Genomic DNA, 24788 nt, shown 5'->3' on the forward strand with positions numbered 1-24788 from the left:
ATCGAAGGGGAAAAATACAAAAGCATTGCACACAATTTAAACCAATCGATGTTGTGTAATTAACAAGGATAATTTGGTGTTTTTTAGTTGATGAATAGTGCAGATATCACTTTAAAATCAATCGACAGTAAGGAGAATACTTACTTCCGGGTGTAAAATTCTCCGTTATCCAATGGGAATGGACGCTCGTAATACAATAAAGGGGATATTTTAATTACCTTTTAAATAACGTTAACTAAAGGGAACAATCTATTTGACGCAGCTGAAGCTCTGGCCTTCCTTAAAAACTAACTAATTTAATAACAATCACAGTTGTATTACACACAATGCACTGTTTTTTGAGAACAAAAATTCATGACTAATGTAATTTTTACATTCTGACGAAAAATAAAAATGATTATGAATACAAATAAAATAAAAGAAGCCTCCCGTGAGTTACTACAAGCTATAAAGTAGATTTTAAAAACGTTTTATAGAATAAAAGCTCACTGCGGGACGTTGTAGAAATGCGTGTGTGCACCATGACAAAAGAGCCTCATTCACTTTATTTTGGGTTTTTTGCGTTGTGCCGACACGTAAATGTAGCAGAATGCGTGACTCCAGCACGCAATGCGGTGTTAAGGAGTCGTGGTGGAGTCACGCATTCTGGTGAGATCAGGTTGAGCCGGCCTGGTATACAGATGTAGCACTCCAGATAGGACTCACATGGGTGTGTCCCAGTCAAAAACCCAGCGGATCCCAGTGGCTGGGGGTGTTGCCAAATTACTAGAGGGCGTTGCCAAATTTCCCAATTTGTTCAATTACAGGATTTAACCATGAGATGGCGCTTCATTCACAAATACACAAAGACAACTGGGTGTTGTAGAACTTAGTCTGTTTGCAATGTTTGCAGCTCTGCAGTTGTGTTTGTTGAATACTGTAGTATTTAATAACTTATTTGTTATGGTTTTCACAGGCTACTATAATGAAAAAACATCAATATTTTAGATCAAATAAAGTATAAAGTTTGCTTTATGCAGTATATTTTTTGTAATATTGTTGGGGTGTTTTTACACAGTACAGTAGATTGAAGTAAATCAATGTATACATTAAGATAAGATAAGATGGACCTTTATTAATCCCGTGGGGAAATTTAGTAGTTCAAACAGCAACAGGGTAAGAGTGAAAAACAGGATAGCACAGATTCACACAGATTAATAAAATCAAAAATAAGATGAGCGATAAAAATAAAAATAATAATAATGAGAAACTATGAAATAAGAAATTAATAAAACTAAAATATAATTATCATATCATATATTATAATGTATTGTTATGTAATATAATACATTAACCCCATTATATAGATGCCACATGGAATGGATGAACACATTTATGCATCAATAATTACAACAGAGTATTTCTAAATATAAGTTGTTCAAATACTTATATGTATTTAATATGAATAACATAATGATTAATTTCAGATGATAATACTTTTCAGGGTTAGGTCCGGTCTGACAGCGCTTAGCTCTCTGCTGCAGAGAAGATCACTGCTCTAAACAAAGTCAAAAATCCAAAACGGAATAAATATAATGAATTATTATTAATACGTTAAGTCTTGTTCATTGTTTTTCACTTTTATTAAATTAAATTAAATTAACATTTAATAAACACTTTTATTAAATGTTTGATATTTCCGCACAGACCCGGGACTAAGGTGTTAATGGTGGACTATCGGACATTCAAAATGCAGCATATTTTCCTCCAAGTGTCCATCTTGTCTGTCAAAATGCATCTTACGTTTCTAACTTGCAATATCATTATTTCCGCTCCCTTCACTCCAGAAGAGCGGTCTCTCTGTGTGCGGGGGATCACAGGAGGGGGGGTGGGGGGGGGGCAGAGCTGTGGAATGTGACCAATCCCTCCTGGGAGACTTCCTCCACACGTTCCGATGGCCAATTCGTTTTAAACAAAGAGTTTAACGAGTTGGCGCCACCTGCACTTGCGAACCTGACGATGCCCATGAGCTGCCTTTTAACTGGACACAGAAAAGATGGAGTGAGTGGAATGAAAGGCATCCATGGCTTTTCATAAGTAAATACAAAATAGCAGTGTTTTTATAGCAATTGATTGCATCCGCCCTGCTGCGCCAGTCAACAGAGCGTGCGTGTGACATATTTAGTAGCAGGATATGCACTGAAAAATAGGGCTCCCCCGAAAGCCAATTGGTAATTCGAACACTGCTGTTAATACTGTTAATACTGCTCACAGGCTGGGCTGCTGTGTATATCTAGTGTATTACTGCACCCCTCCTCACTGTTTATTCATCGTTCAATTCATTCTATATTTTATTCTGTAGATTGTGTACATTACTTTTCACTGCTTGTTGCACTCCTGGTTAGAAACTAAACTGCATTTCGTTGTCTCAGTACCTGTAATATGTGCAATAACAATAAAGTTGAATATAATCTTGAGCAGGAACAAATGTATTTACTTATCTGAGATTAACGATTAAACACATTTGTGCATTCTTTATGAATGCAAACCGAGTCAAGCCGACTCCGGAGGAAATCATATTTAGTTTATTTTTAACGAAATAAATGTGGTTTAATCCACACAATTTACTGTGTTAATTGTTTACTGTAGTATTGTTTAACTTGAAGGTGCCTGATGTGAACATTTCCAGAAAAACGTTTATTAAATGGCCTTTGTATGTATACAGTAGGAGTCTAGCCCAACCATTTACACCTTCCTTTTTTCCCGTCAAGAGTTTGAATAGGAGAAAGGTAATGGTTATCGATGGCGCTTTTAAAGCCTATTGCATAATAACTGTGTGATTTATATTGCTTTTCAAATGCATATGGACACGCATTTACACTGCTCTTCCCGTCAAGAATATGAATAGAGCTTAGTTAGATCACTTTACATTTCTGCGAATGCATTTTTAATCACACACGTCTCCCCACCCCGAAAATAAAAAGAGGAAACCATTTTCAAGTTCAGTTTTCACTGAAAAGTCTATATTAAAAAGCCTCAGTCACCTCAATTCATGTAATAAAAACAAAAGCATGTTGGCTGATTTTGGACCCCCTCACTTGCCCACTTTAATTAAATGTTTGATAAGTGCATGCAGATCACAGTATGCGTCAATAATATGAATAGAACTCAGTTAGATCACTTCACATTTCTGCGAATGAACTTTTAATCACACACGTCTCCCCACCATATTACAGGACTTGAGACAACGAAATGCAGTTTAGCTTCCAACCAGGAGTGCAACAAGCAGTAAAGTGAAAAGTAATGTACACAATCTACAGAATAAAATATAGAATGAATTCAATGATGAATAAACAGTGAGGAGGGGTACAGTATGAATAGCCCAGCTAACAATTGCACGTGGCTGCCACGTTACAGCCACGTGATGCTGTTGTTGTGACAACGTGGCAATTTACGTGGAGGCCACGTGATTTTGTATGGTTGAAATAACGTGGTCACCACATTGAAATGTAACGTTGAAATGTAACGTTCACACCACCTTTAGACCACTTTCTATTTGCAATTATATTTTCTTTCGATTAGCTTTAATTATGTCAAAGTAATCAACACAACTCAAATTTTAATAATACACTTCTTAGACAATTTTATTTGCATTTCAATGGTTCAAATGCATAATACATCATGACATGATTCAAATTGACAGATAGATATATATCAATAAGAAATTCCATAAACCCATAATTAATTTTAGGACATGTAGACAGTAGAATGATATTTTTTATCATATTTCTACAATTATGGACATTTAAATATTCTCTGCAAACTTAAGGTGTATAAGTAACCAGTTTAATTTGTATGTTCCTGAACAAAAGAACATAATGAAGCCATGGTCAAATGTAGTAACACAAAGAGGGATATAAATGATATCAATTGCAATCTCTTTATATGAAGGCATAACAGGTTTACCTAAACTACTTTCTAAGTACCTCAAGGAAATAACCTAACAATAGATAAAACATTGTCCAAGGTAATACAATAATAGCTGGCCAGCTGAACATTTGTGGCTTTCGAACCGAGACCTTGTAGACTAAATGAACATTTACGTTGGTGGCGCTATATGTATTTTTTCAGTTATTATATATATGAATGGCAGTAACATGTATCTACTACGTAGGTGAATTTAAATGAAATAAAATATTTATTTATTCAGTTATTATATTTTTTGTACAAGCTGGCCGAAACGTCCGCCCCGACAAATATACCTGGCCAAAACGTCCGTTGGCCGAAACGTCCGTGCACCAATGACCAGGCATAATATGTGAAATGTTAATCTGAATCTGTATCTGTATCGACATCGACTGCAGATGCGACGCTCTTCCTTCTCTTTGCAGCAGGTTCCTAAAAAGCAAGAACGCACATTAGGGAATACAGGGTATATTAGAAAATAAAATCCTTAATTGTTCCTAATTGATGAGTAGTGATAATGATAACTAACTTTGTGAGAATGCAAAGATTTAAGTACTGATGACACATACTATATGTCAAAGTGGTAAATTTATGTGATATGTAAATGCTTTATTGACAGACATTTGGAGAGATGGACCAAATATTTAAGTAAGTCACTAGAATCCACTATCACCTTGTATTTTGGCCCTCCTTTTTTCTTCGGTGCATATTTGAGATTTTCGGACAGTTGCTCCTCCACCTCGGAAGCCTTGGCTTTAGGATGGTTTTTCAAGCATGCTCCTGTAGGAAAAGTAGCACAAAACTGCTAACCCCAAGCAATGCACGGAAGAAAGGAAGAGTAACAAGTATATGTACTGGTGAAAGAATTAACACTAAAACAACTATTCCTCACAAATCTAAACTAAATAATCCTAAGGCAGTTTTATATTTTAATATTTGTAATTAGAATGGTATTCACAGACGAACACAGGATACATCCCCCAAATCTTTACTGGCACCAAATATTCAAGACGGCCAGACAAATGGGTTTCTTGCTGAACCATTTCCCTCATTATCATGATCACCCACTGGGGACCAGTATCTCGCACTTGGGACCAATATCCCCATTAGCGCCGATGTAGGATCAATATCCCCCATTATCACCCACCTGGGACCATTATCGCTAACCGAGATGATTACCCCCCATGAACAGCTGAAAAATTTACGCGGTAGTATGGCCAAACCCCGGAGAAAATTAAGAAAATCCAAGATGGCCACAACAATAAAGATATAAAAATAGAATCAGCACCAAAATCATGAGGGTTCTTGGCCCATGGATGACCAATACTCATACAAATAAGTACATTAGAATGTCACATAGTTTTTGAAAGATCCACTAACGAAGATGCAGACCCAGACACGTACCCACTCATGCACATGAAACATAACATCCCCAAAATGGTCGTTTCGGTTATAATAAATGATAATCAACATGTTATATTGAGTATCTCTGGAGTGCATCAGGCGAGCTTCATAAAATACTGAAGAAGCAATTGCATACCATTTATGACTTAAACACTTACTGATGAGGACCTTGGTGACCGACAGGTCAATCAACGCGTTCTTGCCCTTCTTTCCCTTGAGGCTATACGTTGACCATAAGGCATTGGTTCCCAACTTGGAGAGCATCCTCCGGATGGTGTCTCCGATGTTGTGGCCACCCAAGGAAGTCATATAGCATGTCTGCAATGTAGATAATTAGTTTTCTTAGTAAAAAACCCTTGAGTACATCCAAGTGAAAATGCTAAATTGTCAGATATATATTACAAAGGCAGCATTGAATATAACTACTACAGTTTTGAAATAATTCAGTGGTCCCAATTATGTCTATCTATCTATCTATCTATCTATCTATCTATCTATCTATCTATCTATCTATCTATCTATCTATCTATGCCTGCCTGCCTGCCTGCTGCCTGCTTAGGTGCCTGTCTGCCTGACTGTCCGTCTGCCTGCCTGTTTAGCTGTCTGTGTGCCTGCCTGTCTGTCTGCCTATCTGTCTGTATACCTGTCTGTATGTGTGCCTGCCTGCCTGCCTGTCTGTCTTGGTGTCTGCCTATCTGTCTCTTTGGAAGATGGAGTTACTTCTTCATAAAATTTAAGCGATTCTTAACAAAATAAGTTTTTCTTTCACAATGGAACATACCAATTGTCTCTTGAAGGCCTTATCTGTAAGCCTCTCACAAAGCCTATCCAGCTCCTCAGTACTGCTGACAGGGTCTGGTAGTACATCGTCCAACTCCTCTCCTGCTGCTCTGCTGGCACTTGTCAAGAAGCGCAGCATTCTAAGGATTTCCCCCTGTGACTCTTCAAGGTTTTGCATACGCATCAGCATCCTGCTCTGGAATCCTGTAGCAAGATAACACAATTCCACATTTTTAAATACTATGCTTAGAATTTGCATCTATTCACCCACATACACGTATAATGCATTAAGGCAATTGCGACAAATGATTCATTACATTTCATGTTGCGTTGAAGTTAAACACATATTTCAAGCAACGGCAAGTGCTAGATCCCAAGCTAAACGTAAATGGAATGAGAAAAAAACGCGAAAAGGATGCCATAATCATCAATCAATTTGTCTCAAAAGAACACAATGTTTAGAATGAAGAAATCAAAATTGAATATTTTCTGGATCACAATTTTGAAAAATATTCTTGAAGTAAAACTGTTACATTAGGCTTTGTTACCTGTTGGCTCACTTTCAGGATTTATTGCAGCAGATGTAGAAGCTCTGGGTGTTGTGGGGGTGCTGAAAACATAACATGAAATTATTACTTCACTGCAGTACATGCCAACAGTAAGCCATAGTTACATGGCATGAGTAGTAACAGAGATTCGCTACAGCTTAATATCAGATTGGTCTAATGTACTACATGTACTAGTCTAAATGCTTTAGCACAGGGTGACTGTACCAATGAATGGCCTAGACCAATCATGGTGAGCAATGAGATATACATGTACGTACTACTCTCAGTAAATACTTGGGTAAAACTACAAAGCCTCAGATTCCTTACCTGGTATGGAAGGGTTGCTTTCCTCCACGATGATCCTCAGACAGTCGTGCACTTGAAGTCATCACTGTATACAGAGATAGTAATGTAATTAATTTATAAATGTCTATATCAGAATACTTAAATTAATATAAAGTGAAAGGCTAAATGGAGCAAAGTGAAAACAGTGGTGCCCCTTTTGAGTGACCTCATTTTAAGACCACCTCTCTTGGGAGACCACTACAGCATGCACCAATGGCTACACATCCCGTGCTATCAATTTGTCTCAAAAGAACACAATGTTTAGAATGAGGAAATCACAATTGAATATTTTCTGGATCACAAATTTCAAAAATATTCTTGAAGTAACACTTTTACATTAGGCTTTGTTACCTGTTGGCTCACTTTCAGGATTTATTGCAGCAGATGTAGAAGCTCTGGGTGTTGTGGGGGTGCTGAAAACATAACATGAAATTATTACTTCACTGCAGTACATGCCAACAGTAAGCCATAGTTACATGGCATGAGTAGTAACAGAGATTCGCTACAGCTTAATATCAGATTGGTCTAATGTACTACATGTACTAGTCTAAATGCTTTAGCACAGGGTGACTGTACCAATGAATGGCCTAGACCAGGGGTGCCCACACTTTTTTGGCTGGTGAGCTACTTTTGAAATGACCAGCTAACCGAGGTCTACCAACCAAAAATAAAATCCCAAATTGCAAGGGTTGCTGAATAACACGTTTTATTTTTACATGGGATAACTACAATAGGGCTGCAACAAACGACTAATTTGATTATCGATTAATCTATAGAATAATGAAACGATTAATCGAATATTCGGACTACCACTGTGTGCCTTGCACAATTTCTCAAACGCTCTTATTTAGCCGTCAACTTTTAGATTTAGTTTGAGGTTGTTTTAGGCATGTGGAAACTAACAATGAAGACAATAAAGATGAATACTTGATTCAAAAATACATATATTATTAAATTAACTTAACAAATTGTGAATAAAATTAACATTGCTTTTTATTTGAATTAAATAAATAATATTTCACATCAAAAGAAACAACAATGTTTTAACAAATCTTATTAAATAATCTGATGACAGAACTGGAAACAGAATAGCTGAAACTTTAACAAAATAAATAACTCAGTTACCTCTAATCATTAACCCATGTTTGTATAATGTAGTTAACCCCGTGTGTTGCTGCTAGCATACATAACACCTGACGTGGAAACGTTACTCGTGGATGGGGCTACAGAGCTACTAGAAAGACAGTCGAACCCGGTGCATTCCTCCGTCTGAATGTGGTGCACTTTTGCTAAATGTTTAGACAAATTGCTCGTGTTACCGCCCTTACATGCTAAACACTTTTGGTGACGAGCATTGTCCACCTCAAGACGGGTAACATGTAACCACACCTTGGAGCGCTTCTCTCCACCATCTCCTCCGTGTGTTGCTGCATGTAGCAGATGCGTGTGTGTAAACTGCCCCGCCCCCTTGCAAACAGACGGGGGAGAGAGAGATCTCTTCTGGATTGGAAAGATAGAAAATACACCGACCATAGACGCATTTGTTTGTCTTTTTGCATGTTAGAAACGAGTTGGCGACACTAAGACTAAGAGATAATGTTTGTGCAGCAATAATACATGTCCTTTCTCAACTCGCTACTCGGAGGGAAGTCGCTATCATATGCCTTGTACACTCCGATAATGCCTCTCCACGTTCCATTTTTGTTTGGCAGAGCGACGCTTGCTTTACAAATAAGGCAAATAACCTTTGAATGTGACATCACAAAAAAAGATTCTCCCTCCCATTCTGTGTGGAAGTGGTATGTCTTTAGCTTTTTGCTCGTTCCCGCACTCATTTTGTTGTTTGTCTCTCCCGGCACTTGACTGATTTTGTATCGCTTTGCATTCTGGGTTAACAGACTGGAAAGCAATAGGTCGCTTTTTCTGTCAATCAAGTCAACTCCTGAATTAAGTGGCAGGGAGGCCAAGGGAGGAGGGATCAAAACCTGTTTTGTCTATTTTAACGGAGCTGGATTTTTTTTAATTTATGAATGACTCGCGATCTACCAGCATTGCCCCCGCGGTCGACCTGGGCACCTCTGGCCTAGAACAATCATGGTGAGAAATGAGATATACATGTACGTACTACTCTCAGTAAATACTTGGGTAAAACTACAAAGCCTCAGATTCCTTACCTGGTATGGAACAGTTGCTTTCCTCCACGATGATCCTCAGACAGTCGTGCACTTGAAGTCATCACTGTATACAGAGATAGTAATGCAATTAATTTATAAATGTCTATATCAGAATACTTAAATTAATATAAAGCGAAAGGCTAAATGGAGCAAAGTGAATACAGTGGTGCCCCTTTTGAATGACCTCATATTTAAGACCACGTCTCTTGGGAGCCCGCAACATCATGCACCAATGGCTACACATCCCATGCTATTGAACCTCTTATGAGAGACCACCCTTTATGACAGATCGGTTTGGCTTGGCAGATGGGGTGGTCTCTCAAGAGGACCAATGTATATCATTACTCGAAACCGTTTTTTTTTTAAATATGAAGACAAATGCACAATGTCAATAGTCCTAAATACCTGATCTTGTGTCACTGTTAGGACACACAGGAGACTGGATTCTATGCCCAGAAATAGACCTGGAAGGGGTACTGGTACTTGGTGATATCGCTCTCGGTGCAGAACAGCCTTAAACAGAATTTAATGAGTGTGGTTATCGATAAAACATTATTAATGCATTTTTGATTAGGACATGAAAGCAATACTTTATTTTCACTGCAAGAAGATACTCCCAAAATATCAATTTACCGGTACTGATCTACCTGGTACTGCATAAATGTCTGTACCAAAAAGTAATCATTGTTCTATAGGTCTAAATAGCCCATAGTTAGCCAGTTAGATACTGTGTTTAAGAAAAGGTTGGACCTCCTGGGAATAAAATTAGCATACAAGCAAATGCTGTTTTTTTTCTTTTGTGACTCAAGCTTCATGTTGAAACTAAAATAATTGAAATTAACAGTTGAGGATATAGCTCTACTTGATCCTTGTGCCAACCTCATTTACCATTTGTCCGTTGAGGAGGTGTTGGTAGCTCGGCCAGAACTAGAGCAGGGACACTGTCACTTGCCTCCAGTATCTCCCCTTCTTCGTCTGTATTAACATTATTTAATAAAGATTAACAGGTGAAGTGAAGCACCACATTAAATGACATTTAATAAAGAAAACTGAAAGGGTTAATATTTCTTATTCCGTTGAACTGTTTTTCTATTAATTTGTTCCCATAGAGTACGTTCGTCTATTAACTGGGTAGTCGCTATCTATTGAAAAGTCGGGACATATCTCAACCAGATATAGATCTCCCACGGATTTAATGTAAGCTTTGTTCACACAGCCCAGCGGCCCTGCTGAAAAAAACAACATGGAGGCCGAGTCCGAGATTAGGCCACACATGAGGCCACAAGGCACCTGCTTAATTTCGGCAGAAAAAGTGTAAAATATGCTGAGAGCTGTGCATAGAACACTCCCCCATATGTTTATGACCCGAATTACAAAACTTTAAAAAAGGATGGCTTCCTTACCTGCAAGTATATATTGACAGTTCTTGACTTGAATAAAAAAAACGCGGTTTAGGCCTAACGTTCCAGAGATTGACAGCGTGTCCTCGTTTTCGCAGATCCGTTTAACCGTTTGTAGGTCGCTGAACGGCATTAATTTTAACCAGCGCTAGTGGGGGCATCGAGGGACAGGAAAGGGTGTCGAACTGGGAAAAACGATCGAATAACTGTCTGTTTTGCAAAATACATCCCGTCTTCTGGGAGAATAGATGGATATTTGAGGGACTATATAATTTGTATGCGTATGGATCGACCAGGATGTGAAGTGGTAAATCCAGAACACTGAGAAAAGGCGCGAACGAAATTTGCCGTGATTGGTTGAATTCTTAGGCTGGTGAGAGCATATACAGTTATAAACATCAACCAGTAGCGTGGCGTGGGGAAAAAATTAGGGGAAGCCAATAATACGTCCTTTCTTTTGGGTCGGGGGTGTGGTGGTCAATGTAATAACGTAACCAGATGAGTGATTACAGCGCCCGGTATCATTTTACACACATTTGTATCATACAGATGCAGGACTTACACACGCCTGTTATCTGACCGACAGGTCCGCACGCACTCTCCAGCCGAAACTCTAATAAGCATTCATTCACAAACTAAATCAGGAGACCTTTAACGTTTTACGTCCGGTTCGCTCCTTTGTTCCTCGCTGTACACAGCTCCAGTTTGGGCATTGGCCTGTCATCAGATTGTATTTGTTGTTGCTGCTGCAGCGGAAGTTTAGTACAATTATTTTTGATTAAATACTCCGAATCTCCACCCTCCATAATTGCACTTGCTTCAGTTGCTTGCTACTTTCTAACGGCGGTGAGAGTGGTGCAGTGACGCTATCTATCTTCTATCGATTAGATTTATGATTTGAAAATTATAAAAGTAGGCCAGACATGTGGATATTATCCGACTGAACAAAACGTGCATTTACCTAACAGGTTCGTTTTCCACTGACCTTTTTTCGAGCTATTTTCCAAAATCCTATGGAGAAATCCCATTGCTATTTTGTCGAGGGAAACCGAGCGCAGCTTACTTCCGCTTTTTGGGACGCGTCACTGCACCACTAAATTGATGCGATTTGATTGGATTGTGAGGCAAGGGAAGCCAGCTGCCTCTGGCTTCCCTTGGCATGGCCCTGACCAATCGCAGGTTGGCAGGGGCATGACGTGAGCCTCATCTGATTGGTCAATCCCTCCATTTTTTTTCACCAAGGGAAGCAAATTTCGGCTGGCCTCCTCTCGCAACAGAGAGTGCAATCTACTGTTTCACCGTAACATCTAGAGGGGCGCTGTTTCACTCTTTGTAAAATACTCAATGAGAATGGGGGAGAGACGGGCCGGCAGCAACACACAACAAAGAATTTCCGAAACTAAACGAAGTTTTTTTATTTATTTATTAAAATTATAACTACAATCCGAAAAACAGGGGAAGCCTGGCTTCCCTTGGCCTCCAGGAGAAAACGCCACTGACATCAACAGCAACAAATGGACGAACAATATTCAACTACATAATAGAGTAGACTCCATCTATTTGCATACAAATCATATGTATGTGCACCCACTTGCATGGAAAGGAAAACGTTATATTTCAACGTGGCCACAACGTGGTATTTATACGTTATATTTCAACGTGGCCACAACGTGGTATTTTCTTTGTAAAACCACCCAAGTAATATTTTTTGCACAAATTACTATCCTTCAAACTCATATTCTGACAAAAAGGAAATAAATAAATAAATCTATAACATTAAACAAATCAGTATTTTTAGACGGGTGCTTGTGGTGAACCACAACGTTGGGGCCACGTGGCTACCACGTTGTGCACAGTGCCACCAAACTACCACTTTTAGGCCACGTGGTGGCAACGTGGCGTGTTAGCTGGGAGGCTACACTAGATATACACAGCAGCCCAGCCTGTGAGCAGTACAGTGTGTATGAATATGCTAAGATATAAAAAGTATGAAAACGGTAAGCAGTGCAAGTATAGTATAAAATATATAGATATTAATTTCATGATAAACATTGTGGAACAATGATGAAAATGTGAATGGAAGTGGCGATGTAAAACTGACACAAACAACAACAAACTTTTGCCGAGCCAATGGAGAGTTTCATCAGCAGCGCAGGATACAAACCACCAATGAGCGCTCAGCTCGAGATACCAGCGAGTTGAGAGAGAGAATGATATCTGCATTTTCTCTTTTGGTTTGATTAGAACTCATCCTTAGGACCATCCCATTTAAAAGCCCCCACCCCCCATGTTGCCTATGCTGTTGGGAACTCTTTGTTTAAAACAAATTGGCCATCGGAACGTGTGGAGGAAGTCTCCCACGGGGGATTGGTCACATTCCACAGCTCCCCCCCCCCCCCCCCCTCCTGTGATCCCCCGCACACAGAGAGACCGCTCTTCTGGAGTGAAGAGAGCGGAAATAATGATATTGCAAGTTAGAAACGTGATATGCATTTTGACAGACAAGATGGACACTTGGGGAAAATATGCTGCATTTTGAATGTCCGATAGTCCACCATTAACACCTTAGTCCCGGGTCTGTGCCGGAAATATCAAACATTTAATACAAGTGAAAAACAATGAACAAGACAACGTATTAATAATAATTAATTAAATGTATTCCGTTTAGATGTACGATTTTTGACTTTGTTTAGAGCAGCAAATATGATTTTGTTTGAATGATTAAATGGGTGAATTGCACTAATGTGGGACCTTTTTGCATTTCAGACTTTGGGAATATATTGCGATATGAAGCAGATACAATACATCAAAATCCAGTACCATTGTAAATGTATTAACTTTATATCATCGTATCTCCGTGTTTACTGGGTCTTTTTGCATGAAACAAAGACTGGGATATAGTTTCAAGCCACTACTTTCGACAGAAACACACGGCAATGTTGTCCGGACTGTTGTTTTTATGCAGCACCGGCTTGAACAGGTCATGTGAACTGATCACGCCGGCGTGACGGTCGGTCGACTCCAAAGGGTTAAATGCATCAATCTGGTGCACTTTTGAGGGAAAAATTAAGAGATTTGTGGATACAGCTCTCAACACTCATATGAAACAGAACTGTTCTTACAATGTGTGTTGGAAGGATTTATTAAATTACTATGCATATTTTATTGTGTAAACACACAGCTGATCACCTGAGAGCTGCCGTTTCATTCAGACTATTTAAAAAAAAAAAAACGGTCTGATTTTAACAACTCAATGTGTGATTGTTATAGCAGTAATATTAGACACGAATAATACTGTAAACTATTAACACTGTAAATATTATTGTTTGTTTGCCCGTGGGTTTAGGATTATCGGTAGTGAGACCCGTGCTGCATTTTCCTCCGGTCAGATGTGATATAAAAACAAAGCGATTATTTTTGTTGTTGTAAAGTCACGTGGATTAAACTACATATATTAGTGTATTCACTTCAATTCGCGAACATTATGATACATTAAATGATCGTGAGGATGATGATTGAAAATCGTTTGTTTGAGCCGGGCTGCATTTCCTGATCTAAAAACATAGCGATGGTTTTGTACTTACGCCAACGTGAATTAAACAACATTATTTTGTTAAATAAAAAGATGGTGATGTTTTGTAAATGATTACATGTCTCTTATTTAGCACAGAATATTATCCTATCCGTGACATATGGATCTTAACAAATATCTGCTATATCAGATACCTGTAGATCTATCAGCTGTTTATTTCACATGAGTTCTAGTGTGGCAGCTTTTCAAGTTCTCATTCATAACACTCCGTTCGATGTCTCACTATGGGATGCGCCTCATCGCGGAGCAAACAGAAGCATCAATCTCATTACGCCAATCCTGATTGGCTGGTGATCTTGACGTCAGCGTCAGGGAATCCACCCCCTATAAGTGGCTTGCGCTACGCCGCATGCGTCATTCAAACACCTCTTCTCGCTTCAGAGCACATCTCTATATTGGTAGCCGGGCTAGCTTAACAGTCCACAGACTGAACCAAGCTATCCAAGCTAACTTCGGTCGACGGGCGCTCGCCGGCTACTTCTATATATACTTCTGCAAGAAGACTGTTAATACTAACACTCCAGTTAGTATTGCAAATCGACCTCGCCGTTTTTTCTTCGGAAATAAAGGTAAGGTTTTGATTTTTTCAAGCTAGCAACACACGTGTTGCTAGTTTGTCTTCCCTCACTACCGACAACACGGTAGCGAGGACGTTTTTTCTTTTTCTCTCTCACACCAGAGGAGGGGAAGATAAAAAGGGTATTAACACACCAGTTAATATTCTTTGAGAATAAAATTCTACACCGTCGTTTTTTCTCCGGATTAACGACAGGTGGGGAAGGATTTTTTTTCTCAGCAACGTACCTGTTACGAGCGGGTCCTCTCCACTCCGTCACCACGGCGACCGAGATGGACGCTTCTCTCCCTCACACCAGAGGAGTCAGGGACTCGGAGGCTCGGCTCTGCGGCTGCGGGTTGAAGATATCAGGCACAGACTCACACCAGGTCTGCTCGTCCTGCCTCGGGCTGGAACACGCCCAGGAGGCTATCGACAACCCCGGCTCGTGCGGACATTGTGCCCGCTTCACCATCAATAGCCTCCGCCGACGGCTAGCACACCAAGCTAGCTTGTCGGGTCAGGACTCCCTCATGTCCTCTGATTTACCGGACGGAAATCAGGACACGGGGGCGTCCGCCACAGAGATGGAGCCCCGCACTGTGTCGGTCTGGGGCTCATCAGTAGTGACAGCTGCAGAACCGGATCCCCGTGCCGTGTCAGGCTGGGACTCGGTGGCAGCGAGGGACGTGCGAGCGGAGCCCCGCGCTGTGTCAAGCTGGGGCTCCCAACTGGACCTCACCATGGTCTCGCCTGCGAATGATGTCCTGGAGTTGGACTACATGGAGGACGAAGAGGATGAAACCTCTGGATTCCTCCTGTCCGACTCTGATGAGCAAGACGATGATGTCTTCATGTCATCAGCTCAGGCTGCAAAGCCGGGAGCGATGGCTGCTCTCCCGGGCGATAGCACACCAGCTTCGCCCTGTCTGAGTATGGACCTGCAGGCCGTGTGTCAGCGTGCCGCAGCCAGACTAGACATCCCATGGCCCGAAATGGCCAAGGAGACCTCCAGGTCCCGTTACGAGGGGAAAAATTTGCCCCAAGCAACGAGGACAAAGAGGCAACTCCTGCCGGTCTTCCCGGAGATGTTGGATGAGGTGTCGGTCTCGTGGAGAGACCGGCCCTTCAGCAACAAGGCCCCAATCCAGGGTGCCTCCTCCCTAGACTGCGACGGTATGGAGAGGCTCGGCCTGCTCCGCATACCGCCGATGGAACCGCTGGTGGCAGCTCACCTCCTCCCGAGGATGGCGACTACACCGAGCAGTAACCCCACGCTGCCGGCAAAGGCGGACCGGTTCCAGTCAACCATGACTGAACGGTCCTACAGAGTCGGCCCAGAAAATCTCCGGTTCCGGCTGCAGCCCAGGCCCAGCCAACCCGGAATTTCGGCCAGCAGGCGAGGAAGAAGAAGCGGGCGGCCTGACAGCCTCCTCTTCTTCCCTCGGTGACGGAGCTGGAAGGTCCCCCAGCTCCAGATGTGTTCCCGCTGCCTCGAGAGATGCCTCAAAGCCATCCTCAAGTGCACCAAAACACATGTCACAATATTGTTCTGTTTTCTCGGATAAAGCATTTTCCACTGACGCATCCAGGCCTCAGGCTGAGGGCGCAGCTCAGAAAAATGAAAGAGAAAACAATAAAACCAATAAACAGCCCGCCATTTGTTCCCCTTTTGAGAGCAGCTACGGCCTCTCTCAAAAGGCGGACGATGAACGGGTCTGTGAAGGCACCGCCGCCACGAGCATGCACAGTGACGACTGGGGCTGTGAGGCTACCACCGTCACGTGCAGGCGCAGTGCCGGCTGGGGTTGTGAAGGCACCTCTGTCACGCGCATGCGCAGTGTCGGTGGGGACTGTCAAATCGGGGTACCACCGTGTTCAGACACTAGAGGGCCCCATAACACAACAAATAGAGACTCAGAGGGCAAAAGATGTGACATCTCCGCTGGCTCTAAGGAGCGAACAGTGGAAGATGCTCACAACGTCTGCTTGGGTGTTCAAGACAGTTACACAGGGCTACAGACTCCAATTCGCTGTCACCCCCCCTCGCTTCTCGGGCGTTCTGTATTCACAGGCCCGAGGGGAGTCAGCCCACATTCTGGAAAGAGAGATTCTCTCACTTCTAGAAAAGAAGGCTATATCTATAATACCCGCCGAGCGGAGTCAGAGCGGCTTTTATTTCAAGTATTTCCTCGTTCCCAAACGGGGAGGGAACGGAATTCGGCCAATACTAGATTTGAGGGCTCTGAACAAATATCTAAGAAGATACAAATTCAGAATGCTCACTCACACATCTCTGCTGCGTCTCGTGCGACAAAACGACTGGTTTACATCAGTCGACCTGAAAGATGCGTATTTCCACATCCCAGTATATTACCCATACAGGAAATATCTGAGGTTCACATTTCAGGGGATCTGTTACGAATACAGAGTACTTCCCTTCGGTCTGTCTCTAAGTCCAAGAGTGTTTGTACGATGTACGGAAGCCGCGATAGCCCCGTTAAGACAACAGGGTATTCGCCTGGCAACCTACCTAGACGACTGGCTGCTTCTCGCACAGTCGGAACAGGAGGCTACTACGCAGACAAGTGTCCTCGTAAAGCACCTGCTCAACCTGGGTTTCATAATAAACACAGAAAGGAGCATGTTGTGCCCGGCACAGACTGTACTCTTCCTGGGTTTACACCTGAACTCGGTGCCCAGCCCGCCTGTCAGCGGAAAGAGTGAAAGCTTTCAGAGCTTGCCTCGCTCATTTCCAGCTGCGCAAAAATGTTCTTTTCAGATCATGCCTGCGGTTACTTGGTCTCATGGCGTCAGCCATCCTGGTTGTACGACTGGGACGGTTACACATGAGGGAGTTTCAGCGCTGGGTAGCCGCTCTAAAACTAAACCCCGCGCGTCATGGCGCGCGGAGAGTGATGGTTACTGTGAAATGCGTAATGGCACTGCGCCACTGGCTGCACCCGACTTTTCTGGTACGGGGCGTGCCTATGGGTGCTGTCCTTTCACGGAAGGTGGTCACCACAGACGCATGTCTGACAGGCTAGGGAAGTATTTACGAAGGTCGTCCGGTGAGGGGTCTCTGGAGCAGAGACCTCCAGCGGTCGCACATAAATTACCTGGAGATTTTAGCGGTGTTCCTCACCCTAAAACGCTTTCTGCCTTTTCTCAGAGGACACCATGTCCTCGTGAAGACGGACAATACGACCACAATATCGTATATAAACCGACAAGGGGGTTTGCGCTCTCTCCAGTTACACATGCTGGCACGCAAACTGATCTTGTGGAGCTGCGGTCGTCTCCTCTCTCTGAGAGCGACGCACGTACCGGGTGTGATGAACCTCGGGGCAGACCTGCTGTCCAGAGGTGTACCACTATATGCAGACTGGACTCTACATCCAAATGTTGTGAGCCAGCTGTGGGTGCGTTACGGCCGAGCCGCGGTAGATCTGTTCGCATCAAAAGAAAATGCTCACTGTCAGCTTTTCTTTTCAATGCGGGATCAAAACGCACCATTAGGCGTGGACGCGCTCGCGCACATTTGGCCTCCGGTCCTCCTGTACGCGTTCCCACCCCTGGCGCTGATACCCCCAACTCTGGCCAGAGTGAGGGAACGGCGACACACAATGATCCTGATAGCTCCGCCATGGCCTGCAATGTACTGGCTGGCGGAGATATATCAGCTGCTGTGCGGTCAGCCGTGGCAGCTCCCCCTACGCAGAGACATACTGTCTCAGGCGGGGAGGACGATCTTTCACCCACATCCGGAGCGCATGGCCCTATGGGCCTGGCCCGTGAGTGGTATAATCTGAATGCAGTGGGTCTCCCGCAGAAGGTGATAAACACTATTCAGAGTGCAAGAGCTTCCTCCACTAGGTCTCTTTATGACTGTAAGTGGAGGGTGTTTGAGGACTGGTGCCTTCAAAAAGGGCACACCTTCTTTTCAATGCCCTGTGGGAGTGATTTTATCATTTCTACAGGACCTAATTGATAAACACAGAGCTTTCTCCACGATCAAAGTCTACCTGGCTGCTATTGCTGCATGCCATGTGGGTTTTGAGGGTAAGACGGCCGGCCAACATCCTCTGGTCTGCCGTTTTATGAAGGGAGCTTGCAGGCTCCTTCCTGTTTCCAAGTCACTGGTGCCCTTATGGGACTTGACAGTGGTTTTAGATGGGCTCACTCGAGCCCCATTTGAACCCCTGGAAGAAGCTGACATGAAGCACCTGTCACTCAAGACAGTGCTGTTACTGGCCCTGGCATCCGCCAAGCGAGTCAGTGACATTCATGCGCTATCTGTACATCCTTCATGCACTCAGTTCGCCCGAGGGTTAACGAGAGTGTTGCTGAAGCCCAACCCTGCCTTTATACCTAAGGTGGTTGGTTCATGTACCCCCATTGACATTGAGGCATTTCCTCCGCCACTGTTTCCCTCCGGGGAACAGCAGCCGAATTTGCTATGTCCAGTCCGTGCTTTACGCACTTATATGGACAGATCAAAAGAGTTTCGTCATAATGACCAACTCTTTGTGTCCTGGGCTAACCCTCAGAAGGGCAAGCCTGTTACTAAGCAACGGCTCTCTCACTGGATTGTGGAGGCAATTGCTTTGGCTTACACGAGTCAGGGTCTGCAGGCACCTTCGGGTTTGCGTGCTCATTCGACTCGTGGTCTGGCTACATCCTGGGCTTTGTTCAGGGGTGTTTCCATCCAAGACATTTGTGCAGCAGCGAGCTGGTCCTCGCCGCTCACTTTTGTCCGCTTTTACAGATTAGACGTCTCTGCTCCCAGTGTGGCCCATGCAGTGCTGGGCCCCCTGCTGAGTTAGAGCTCTAACTGTTAAGTTTTGGTTGGTCTTGGTGACTTTCGAGATAAGCTCGTCTGGCAATACGGGAGCTACAATATCCCATAGTGAGACATCGAACGGAGTGTTATGAATGAGAACTATAGGTTACTTACGTAACCCCAGTTCTCAGAGTAACATGAAGTGAGATGTCTCACCAGACGGCCCTCCTTGCTATGGTGAAGCGAGAAGAGGTGCTTATTTTGAATGACGCATGCGGCGTAGCGCAAGCCACTTATAGGGGGTGGATTCCCTGACGCTGACGTCAAGATCACCAGCCAATCAGGATTGGCGTAATGAGATTGATGCTTCTGTTTGCTTCCCGATGAGGCGCATCCCATAGTGAGACATCTCACTTCATGTTACTCTGAGAACTGGGGTTACGTAAGTAACCTATAGGCTCCCCCTGGTGGATCCATGATCCATTGCAGCTAGTTTCATTTAGACCCTCCAGAAAAACGCGGGCAAAATTCCTTGATAAATTGCGGGAAGTTGTGAAATATGCGGAAAGTTGCGAAATATGCTAAATATGCGGGAAAAAATTATAAATGTTTTTAAAAATATTGGGCTGTCTTATTTATTCTCTCTCACACACGACCTGCCACTAACGTTAAACCCCATTTACTATTCAATTAAACACATTCAATGTTTATTTATTGTAAAAGCAATTGGGCTATTTTAATCTCACACACACACACCCACCCACCCACCCCCCCCCCCCCCACCCCCCCCCCCCCCACACACACACACACACACACACACACACACACACACACACACACACACACACACACTTCTCCACCTCATTCTGTTTTCATTTACTCGTTCGTTATCTGACCAGATTCAATCTTGTAGGCTACTCAACTCGTTTCTTGTAGCCCTCGAAAGGGTTTCGGAGGTTGATGCCTCGGTGAATGTGAGTTGTTTGGCTTTCTTGTCCGCAGCAGCGGAAAGCATTTTCGAATGTTTGAATGAATCAAAGTGGGTCGTCACGTCGATGTTCTCTTATGCTCCAACACACAGTTGCACGGGGTGCAGAATAGTTTCCCCCCACTTTTTGCCCGGTCTTTAGTAGAAATGTTCGTCGGTAAATGAGATGGATTAGATTTTTTCATCTTGGTGTTTTCTCTATCGTGTGAGCTCCACACGTTCATACAGTGTTGTTTACATTCTGTGATGTGCGAGCTGATGACGTCACGTCAAGACGAGTTAACTTTTTTTTCTTCTCAACTTTGTGTGGAAAAATGCGGGGATTATGCGGCCTTTTGATAAATATGCGGCCTTTTAAAAATCCGCGCCATTTTGCTGATTATGCGGTAAATTCTGCGATCGCAGAATCGCGTTTTTCTGGAGGGTCTATTCATTATAATTACATTTATTTATCAAGGGGGCGTATCAAGTCCTGCGGGGGGGGGTTTCCTTTTCAGCAGGGGCCCACCCCGTGCAGATCACCGACCCGCACGGGTAGGCGCCTGAAATGAAGCGCTACATCTGTAACAGCTCCGATTAATGCATTTCACCATTAATGTGAAACACAGCGTTAATTCTAGAGATGGGTGAGTCCTGATTCATCCGGATCATTAACCCGGATCCTAGTAATAAGCTGGTCGTGACGAGTCTCCCTTCTCAATTAACCCGAGTCCTTTGAGTCCTACTCCTGGTGACGTACAAATTAAAACTATAAATTGTGTCACTCGCTACTCTCCTTATAACATGTAAAATCACATTACGACGTACCCCAGTCCATCTGCCTAGCCTTTAGCAAGTAGTAGGATAGCTGCCAGAAGTTATCGTTTGGCTCAGGGGAGTGGACGCGGATCAGTGAAACTTCCTGCAGACTCGTGCGGACTCAGAGCCGTAACCGTAGCAGATCCAGAGATCCAGGAAGACTCATCATGCACGAGTCAATAGCAGACTCAGATTTGCAAATCCTGACTCACTGAATCAAGGGAACTTCCTTCACTTTCTGCAGACTTGTGGGGACTCAGAGCCGTAACCATATAGCAGATCCAGAGATCCAGACTCATCATGCACGAGCATAGCCACGGGAACCGGGAAGTCATTTTATTTAGGGGGTGCGGACAAAAGTGGGGAGAGATTTCAACAACAGTAACATGAAGTTTTTCAAATGTACACCATTCGCAGCCCCGCCTCCAGCACCCATACTTTCCGCGGCTACTCAGAGCCGTAACCGTATAGCAGCAGATCCAGAGATCCAGCAGACTCGTCGTAATGCATGATTCAACAGCCAATCTTCCTTTCATGGAAGGTTTGGCGGAGGAGAGTGCCACCAGAGAGAACCACAACTTCTTAGCTGCGGCTCCACAGCTCCTTGCATGTCCCCTAAAACACAGTTGTATGGGGAATGGAAGCTCAGCTTTGTACTGACAGAATGGATGGACAGGATACTGGGTTACTCACTTCAGTTCTGCAGAGTCACTCCTCCATTCAGGGGTTTAAGAGAGGCAAATCTATCATCCCAGGAGGAGATAGGTTTCCTTTCAACAGAAATGCAGGCCCTAGTTCTAGAGTGATGTGTGTGCATGGGCGCGGGAAGGGGGGTGCTGAGGGCGCTGCAGCACCCCCTAGCGGCAGGCAGGGGGTGCGGAGCTCCCCTGTCTGAATTATTATTTGACGGTTATTGCTGCTCCCGCTGTGCATAATCTGTGTAATATGTAGCCAATAAATTCCACATTGTTTGTAAAATAATATTTTGGCCTCCCCCGAATGTTTTTTCTGTAGCCCGGACAATTCTACCTCAATAATATAATACATTAATCCTGCTTTACGTGAACCTCATCAAGACACTAGAAAGGACGGGCAGGACTGTCATTTCCCGTATTCAGTGAATGCAACAGAGGCAAGACACCAGACCAATCAGAGAGTTGCATGGAAATAAAAGTGTGCTTGTGTCATTCAAGCTCGAGGCTCTCTGTGTGCGGAAATAGCGCATTTAGTGTGTGTGAGAGAGGGAGAGAGAGAGAGGGACCGTGTTGTTAGCAACTGGTTAGCTAGCTGCACTAACGGACATACGAAGCTGTTTGTTCCACAACAAGCTGGAGGAGAGCTCTCCTCTCAGACTGAGAGGCTCAGGCGAGCTAAAGGACTCTCTGAGTGTTTAGATAGTTAACTTTAGTCTAAGTTATCTCAGTGGGTCTCAAACGGTTTGGTCAAAAATTATTCAAAAGATTATTTCCGCGGCACACCTTCATATGATCATTATAGTGATAAAAAAAATAAGAGAATAAAGGAAAAACAGTTATGAAATACTATATGGCAGTAAAACAAGAATACAGTTTGAAAGGGGAGTGATTTGTAAAATATCCATAAAGAAAAAGAACATCTGATTACAGTTGTGTTTCATCTTGTTGTTGAGAGATGTATCCATAGATCTCTTAATGTTGCTCTCAAAGTGCACCAGATTGATGCTTTTAACTTCAATATTTTAAAAAAATCTTCCCGGGGGAGCATCCCCCCGGACCCCTCTAGAGGAGGTGAGGTCCGCTCCCCACTCGTAAAAAATAGCACTTTACCCCTGCTGCCTATATGCCGTGAGCTGATTATCGAGCCTTCATTGTAACAGTAGCGGGTGTACTGTGTGTTTGCGCGTGGGGAGTTTTTTTGTGCGTGCTCTATAGTAACCGTAATAGTGTTCACTGGAGTCCAGCACATCAGCACCCCCACTCAAAATACCTTCCCGCGCCTCTGTGTGTGTGTGAAAAATGCATTCAATAAAAATGATCGCATTTATCCCGGAGTAAGAGTCACCTCTCTCCACAATTCCACATTTCCCCATAATGTCTTGTTGAAATCTGCAAGATCCGTTTCATACGATGTTAACTGGGCACCCATTATGAGACACGATTCCCCACTCGCCGCCCCAGTTGTAACTCCAGTAAAGGAGGCAGCCAGTGGGCGCGCGCATGTGAGTGTGATAAACCGCAGGAAGTGCTGTCAAAGCGCTATGCGGGTGCAGGGACATTATGGCCGGCGTGTTGTTGTCAGAAAACAAACCTCATAGTCATGGCCAGATCCAGGGAAGGGGCAAACACAGCCCAATTGATCCAAGTGGGGATTGCGGTCAATTGGAAGAAGAGCAGTCCCATACCTCACCAGCAGGTGGAGTATCTGGGGATTTTGCTCGATGAAGGCAGACTACGTGCCACCCTGTCAGAGAGCAGACAGGCATCCCTGCTGCAGGCAGTTTGCAAACTGCGACAGGGGGCAACGGTGACAGCTTTGACCATAATGCAGACTCTGCGTCTCATGGCGGCTGCTCACCCACTCTGGGCCAACCTCTCCAGGCTTGGCTCCTGAGGGACAGGCCAAGAAGGGGTGGGATCCACCACAGCCTGTTACAGGACGAAGTGGTTGGGATTCCAACGTTGGTGCGAGGAGGAGAGTCTAGAGCCTCTGCCCAGTACATTGGGCTCTATTCTGTCCTATTTACATGCTCTATGCCTTTCCACAGCTGCGTCTTATTCTCCCCCTCCTGGAGAGGGTGAGACGAGAACGATTGTCAGTCATCCTGTCATCGCTCTGCGCCGTGGTACGCAGAGGTGACACAGAGGATGGTGGGCCAGCCCTGGACGGTTCCCCCGGTCTGGGGGGCGTTGTCTCAGGAAGCAGGTGCAATAGGGGCGTTACCCACTCTGGGCCAACCTCTCCAGGTAGGTAGGTATACCGCTCAGTAGGTATCTAACCCCCCGTTCTCACTGTAAACATCTCGTCACAATGAAAGCAGTACAAATAAAAAACATCCTGGGGAGATGTGATTAGTGAGTAAATAAAGGGTAAAGGGCAGAAAGTCTCATGTACATTAATCATTTTAAATAACTTATAATCACAACGGGAACAGTTTGTAGAGCTTTGCTTCATTGACATAAGTCAAGCCATGCATCACGCCTCTTTTAAACATCACTGTTGGCTGGAATCGACTCCGGAGAATACATCAGTGTACCCTCGGTTATAGCTCCTCCAGAGACACTCCTCTCTCCTCTAAATCAGTGTACCCTCGGTTATAGCTCCTCCTGCTTTAACCACTAGGTGGTGCGGTTTAAAAAACTGTTAAAGGCCATGTAATGCATCTAACACAGGTGTTTTTTAACATGTAGTTTAGATATCACCAGAATGAAAATAAATAAAAATGTTTAAAGTTTCGTCATAATTAAATGACATATACGTTAAAAACCGATGTTAGTTC

At 43.6% G+C, this 24788-nt stretch overlaps 1 protein-coding gene and 1 long non-coding RNA gene across 7 annotated transcripts in view; one reads left to right on the forward strand and one right to left on the reverse strand.

Annotated features, from left to right (window-relative positions):
- LOC307030702 overlaps nucleotides 1-24788 on the forward strand; it is a 67964-nt gene that overhangs the window by 28558 nt on the left and 14618 nt on the right. The gene's annotated exons all lie outside the window — the stretch shown is intronic.
- Nucleotides 3438-11991, reverse strand: LOC307029242 (uncharacterized protein). Of its 6 annotated transcripts, none has more exons than XM_079665009.1 (11): nucleotides 10600-11991; nucleotides 10085-10171; nucleotides 9602-9709; nucleotides 9197-9260; nucleotides 7374-7435; nucleotides 7005-7068; nucleotides 6678-6739; nucleotides 6131-6333; nucleotides 5508-5667; nucleotides 4619-4725; nucleotides 3438-4377 (listed from the first exon to the last, which is right to left on the reverse strand). In XM_079665009.1, the coding sequence occupies exons 1-11, from the start codon at nucleotides 10727-10729 to the stop codon at nucleotides 4306-4308; spliced, it is 1119 nt and encodes a 372-aa protein (XP_079521135.1). In that variant the 5' UTR covers nucleotides 10730-11991; the 3' UTR covers nucleotides 3438-4305. The 6 variants fall into 6 exon arrangements, with proteins under 6 accessions (XP_079521135.1, XP_079521136.1, XP_079521137.1 ...); XM_079665010.1 differs by having other exon boundaries at nucleotides 3441-4377; nucleotides 11582-11639; XM_079665011.1 differs by lacking the exon at nucleotides 10085-10171 and having other exon boundaries at nucleotides 3441-4377; nucleotides 10600-11988.

This window comes from Notothenia rossii (genome assembly GCF_949606895.1).
Source record: "Notothenia rossii genome assembly, chromosome: 2".
In the NCBI taxonomy this organism is placed as follows: domain Eukaryota; kingdom Metazoa; phylum Chordata; class Actinopteri; order Perciformes; family Nototheniidae; genus Notothenia; species Notothenia rossii.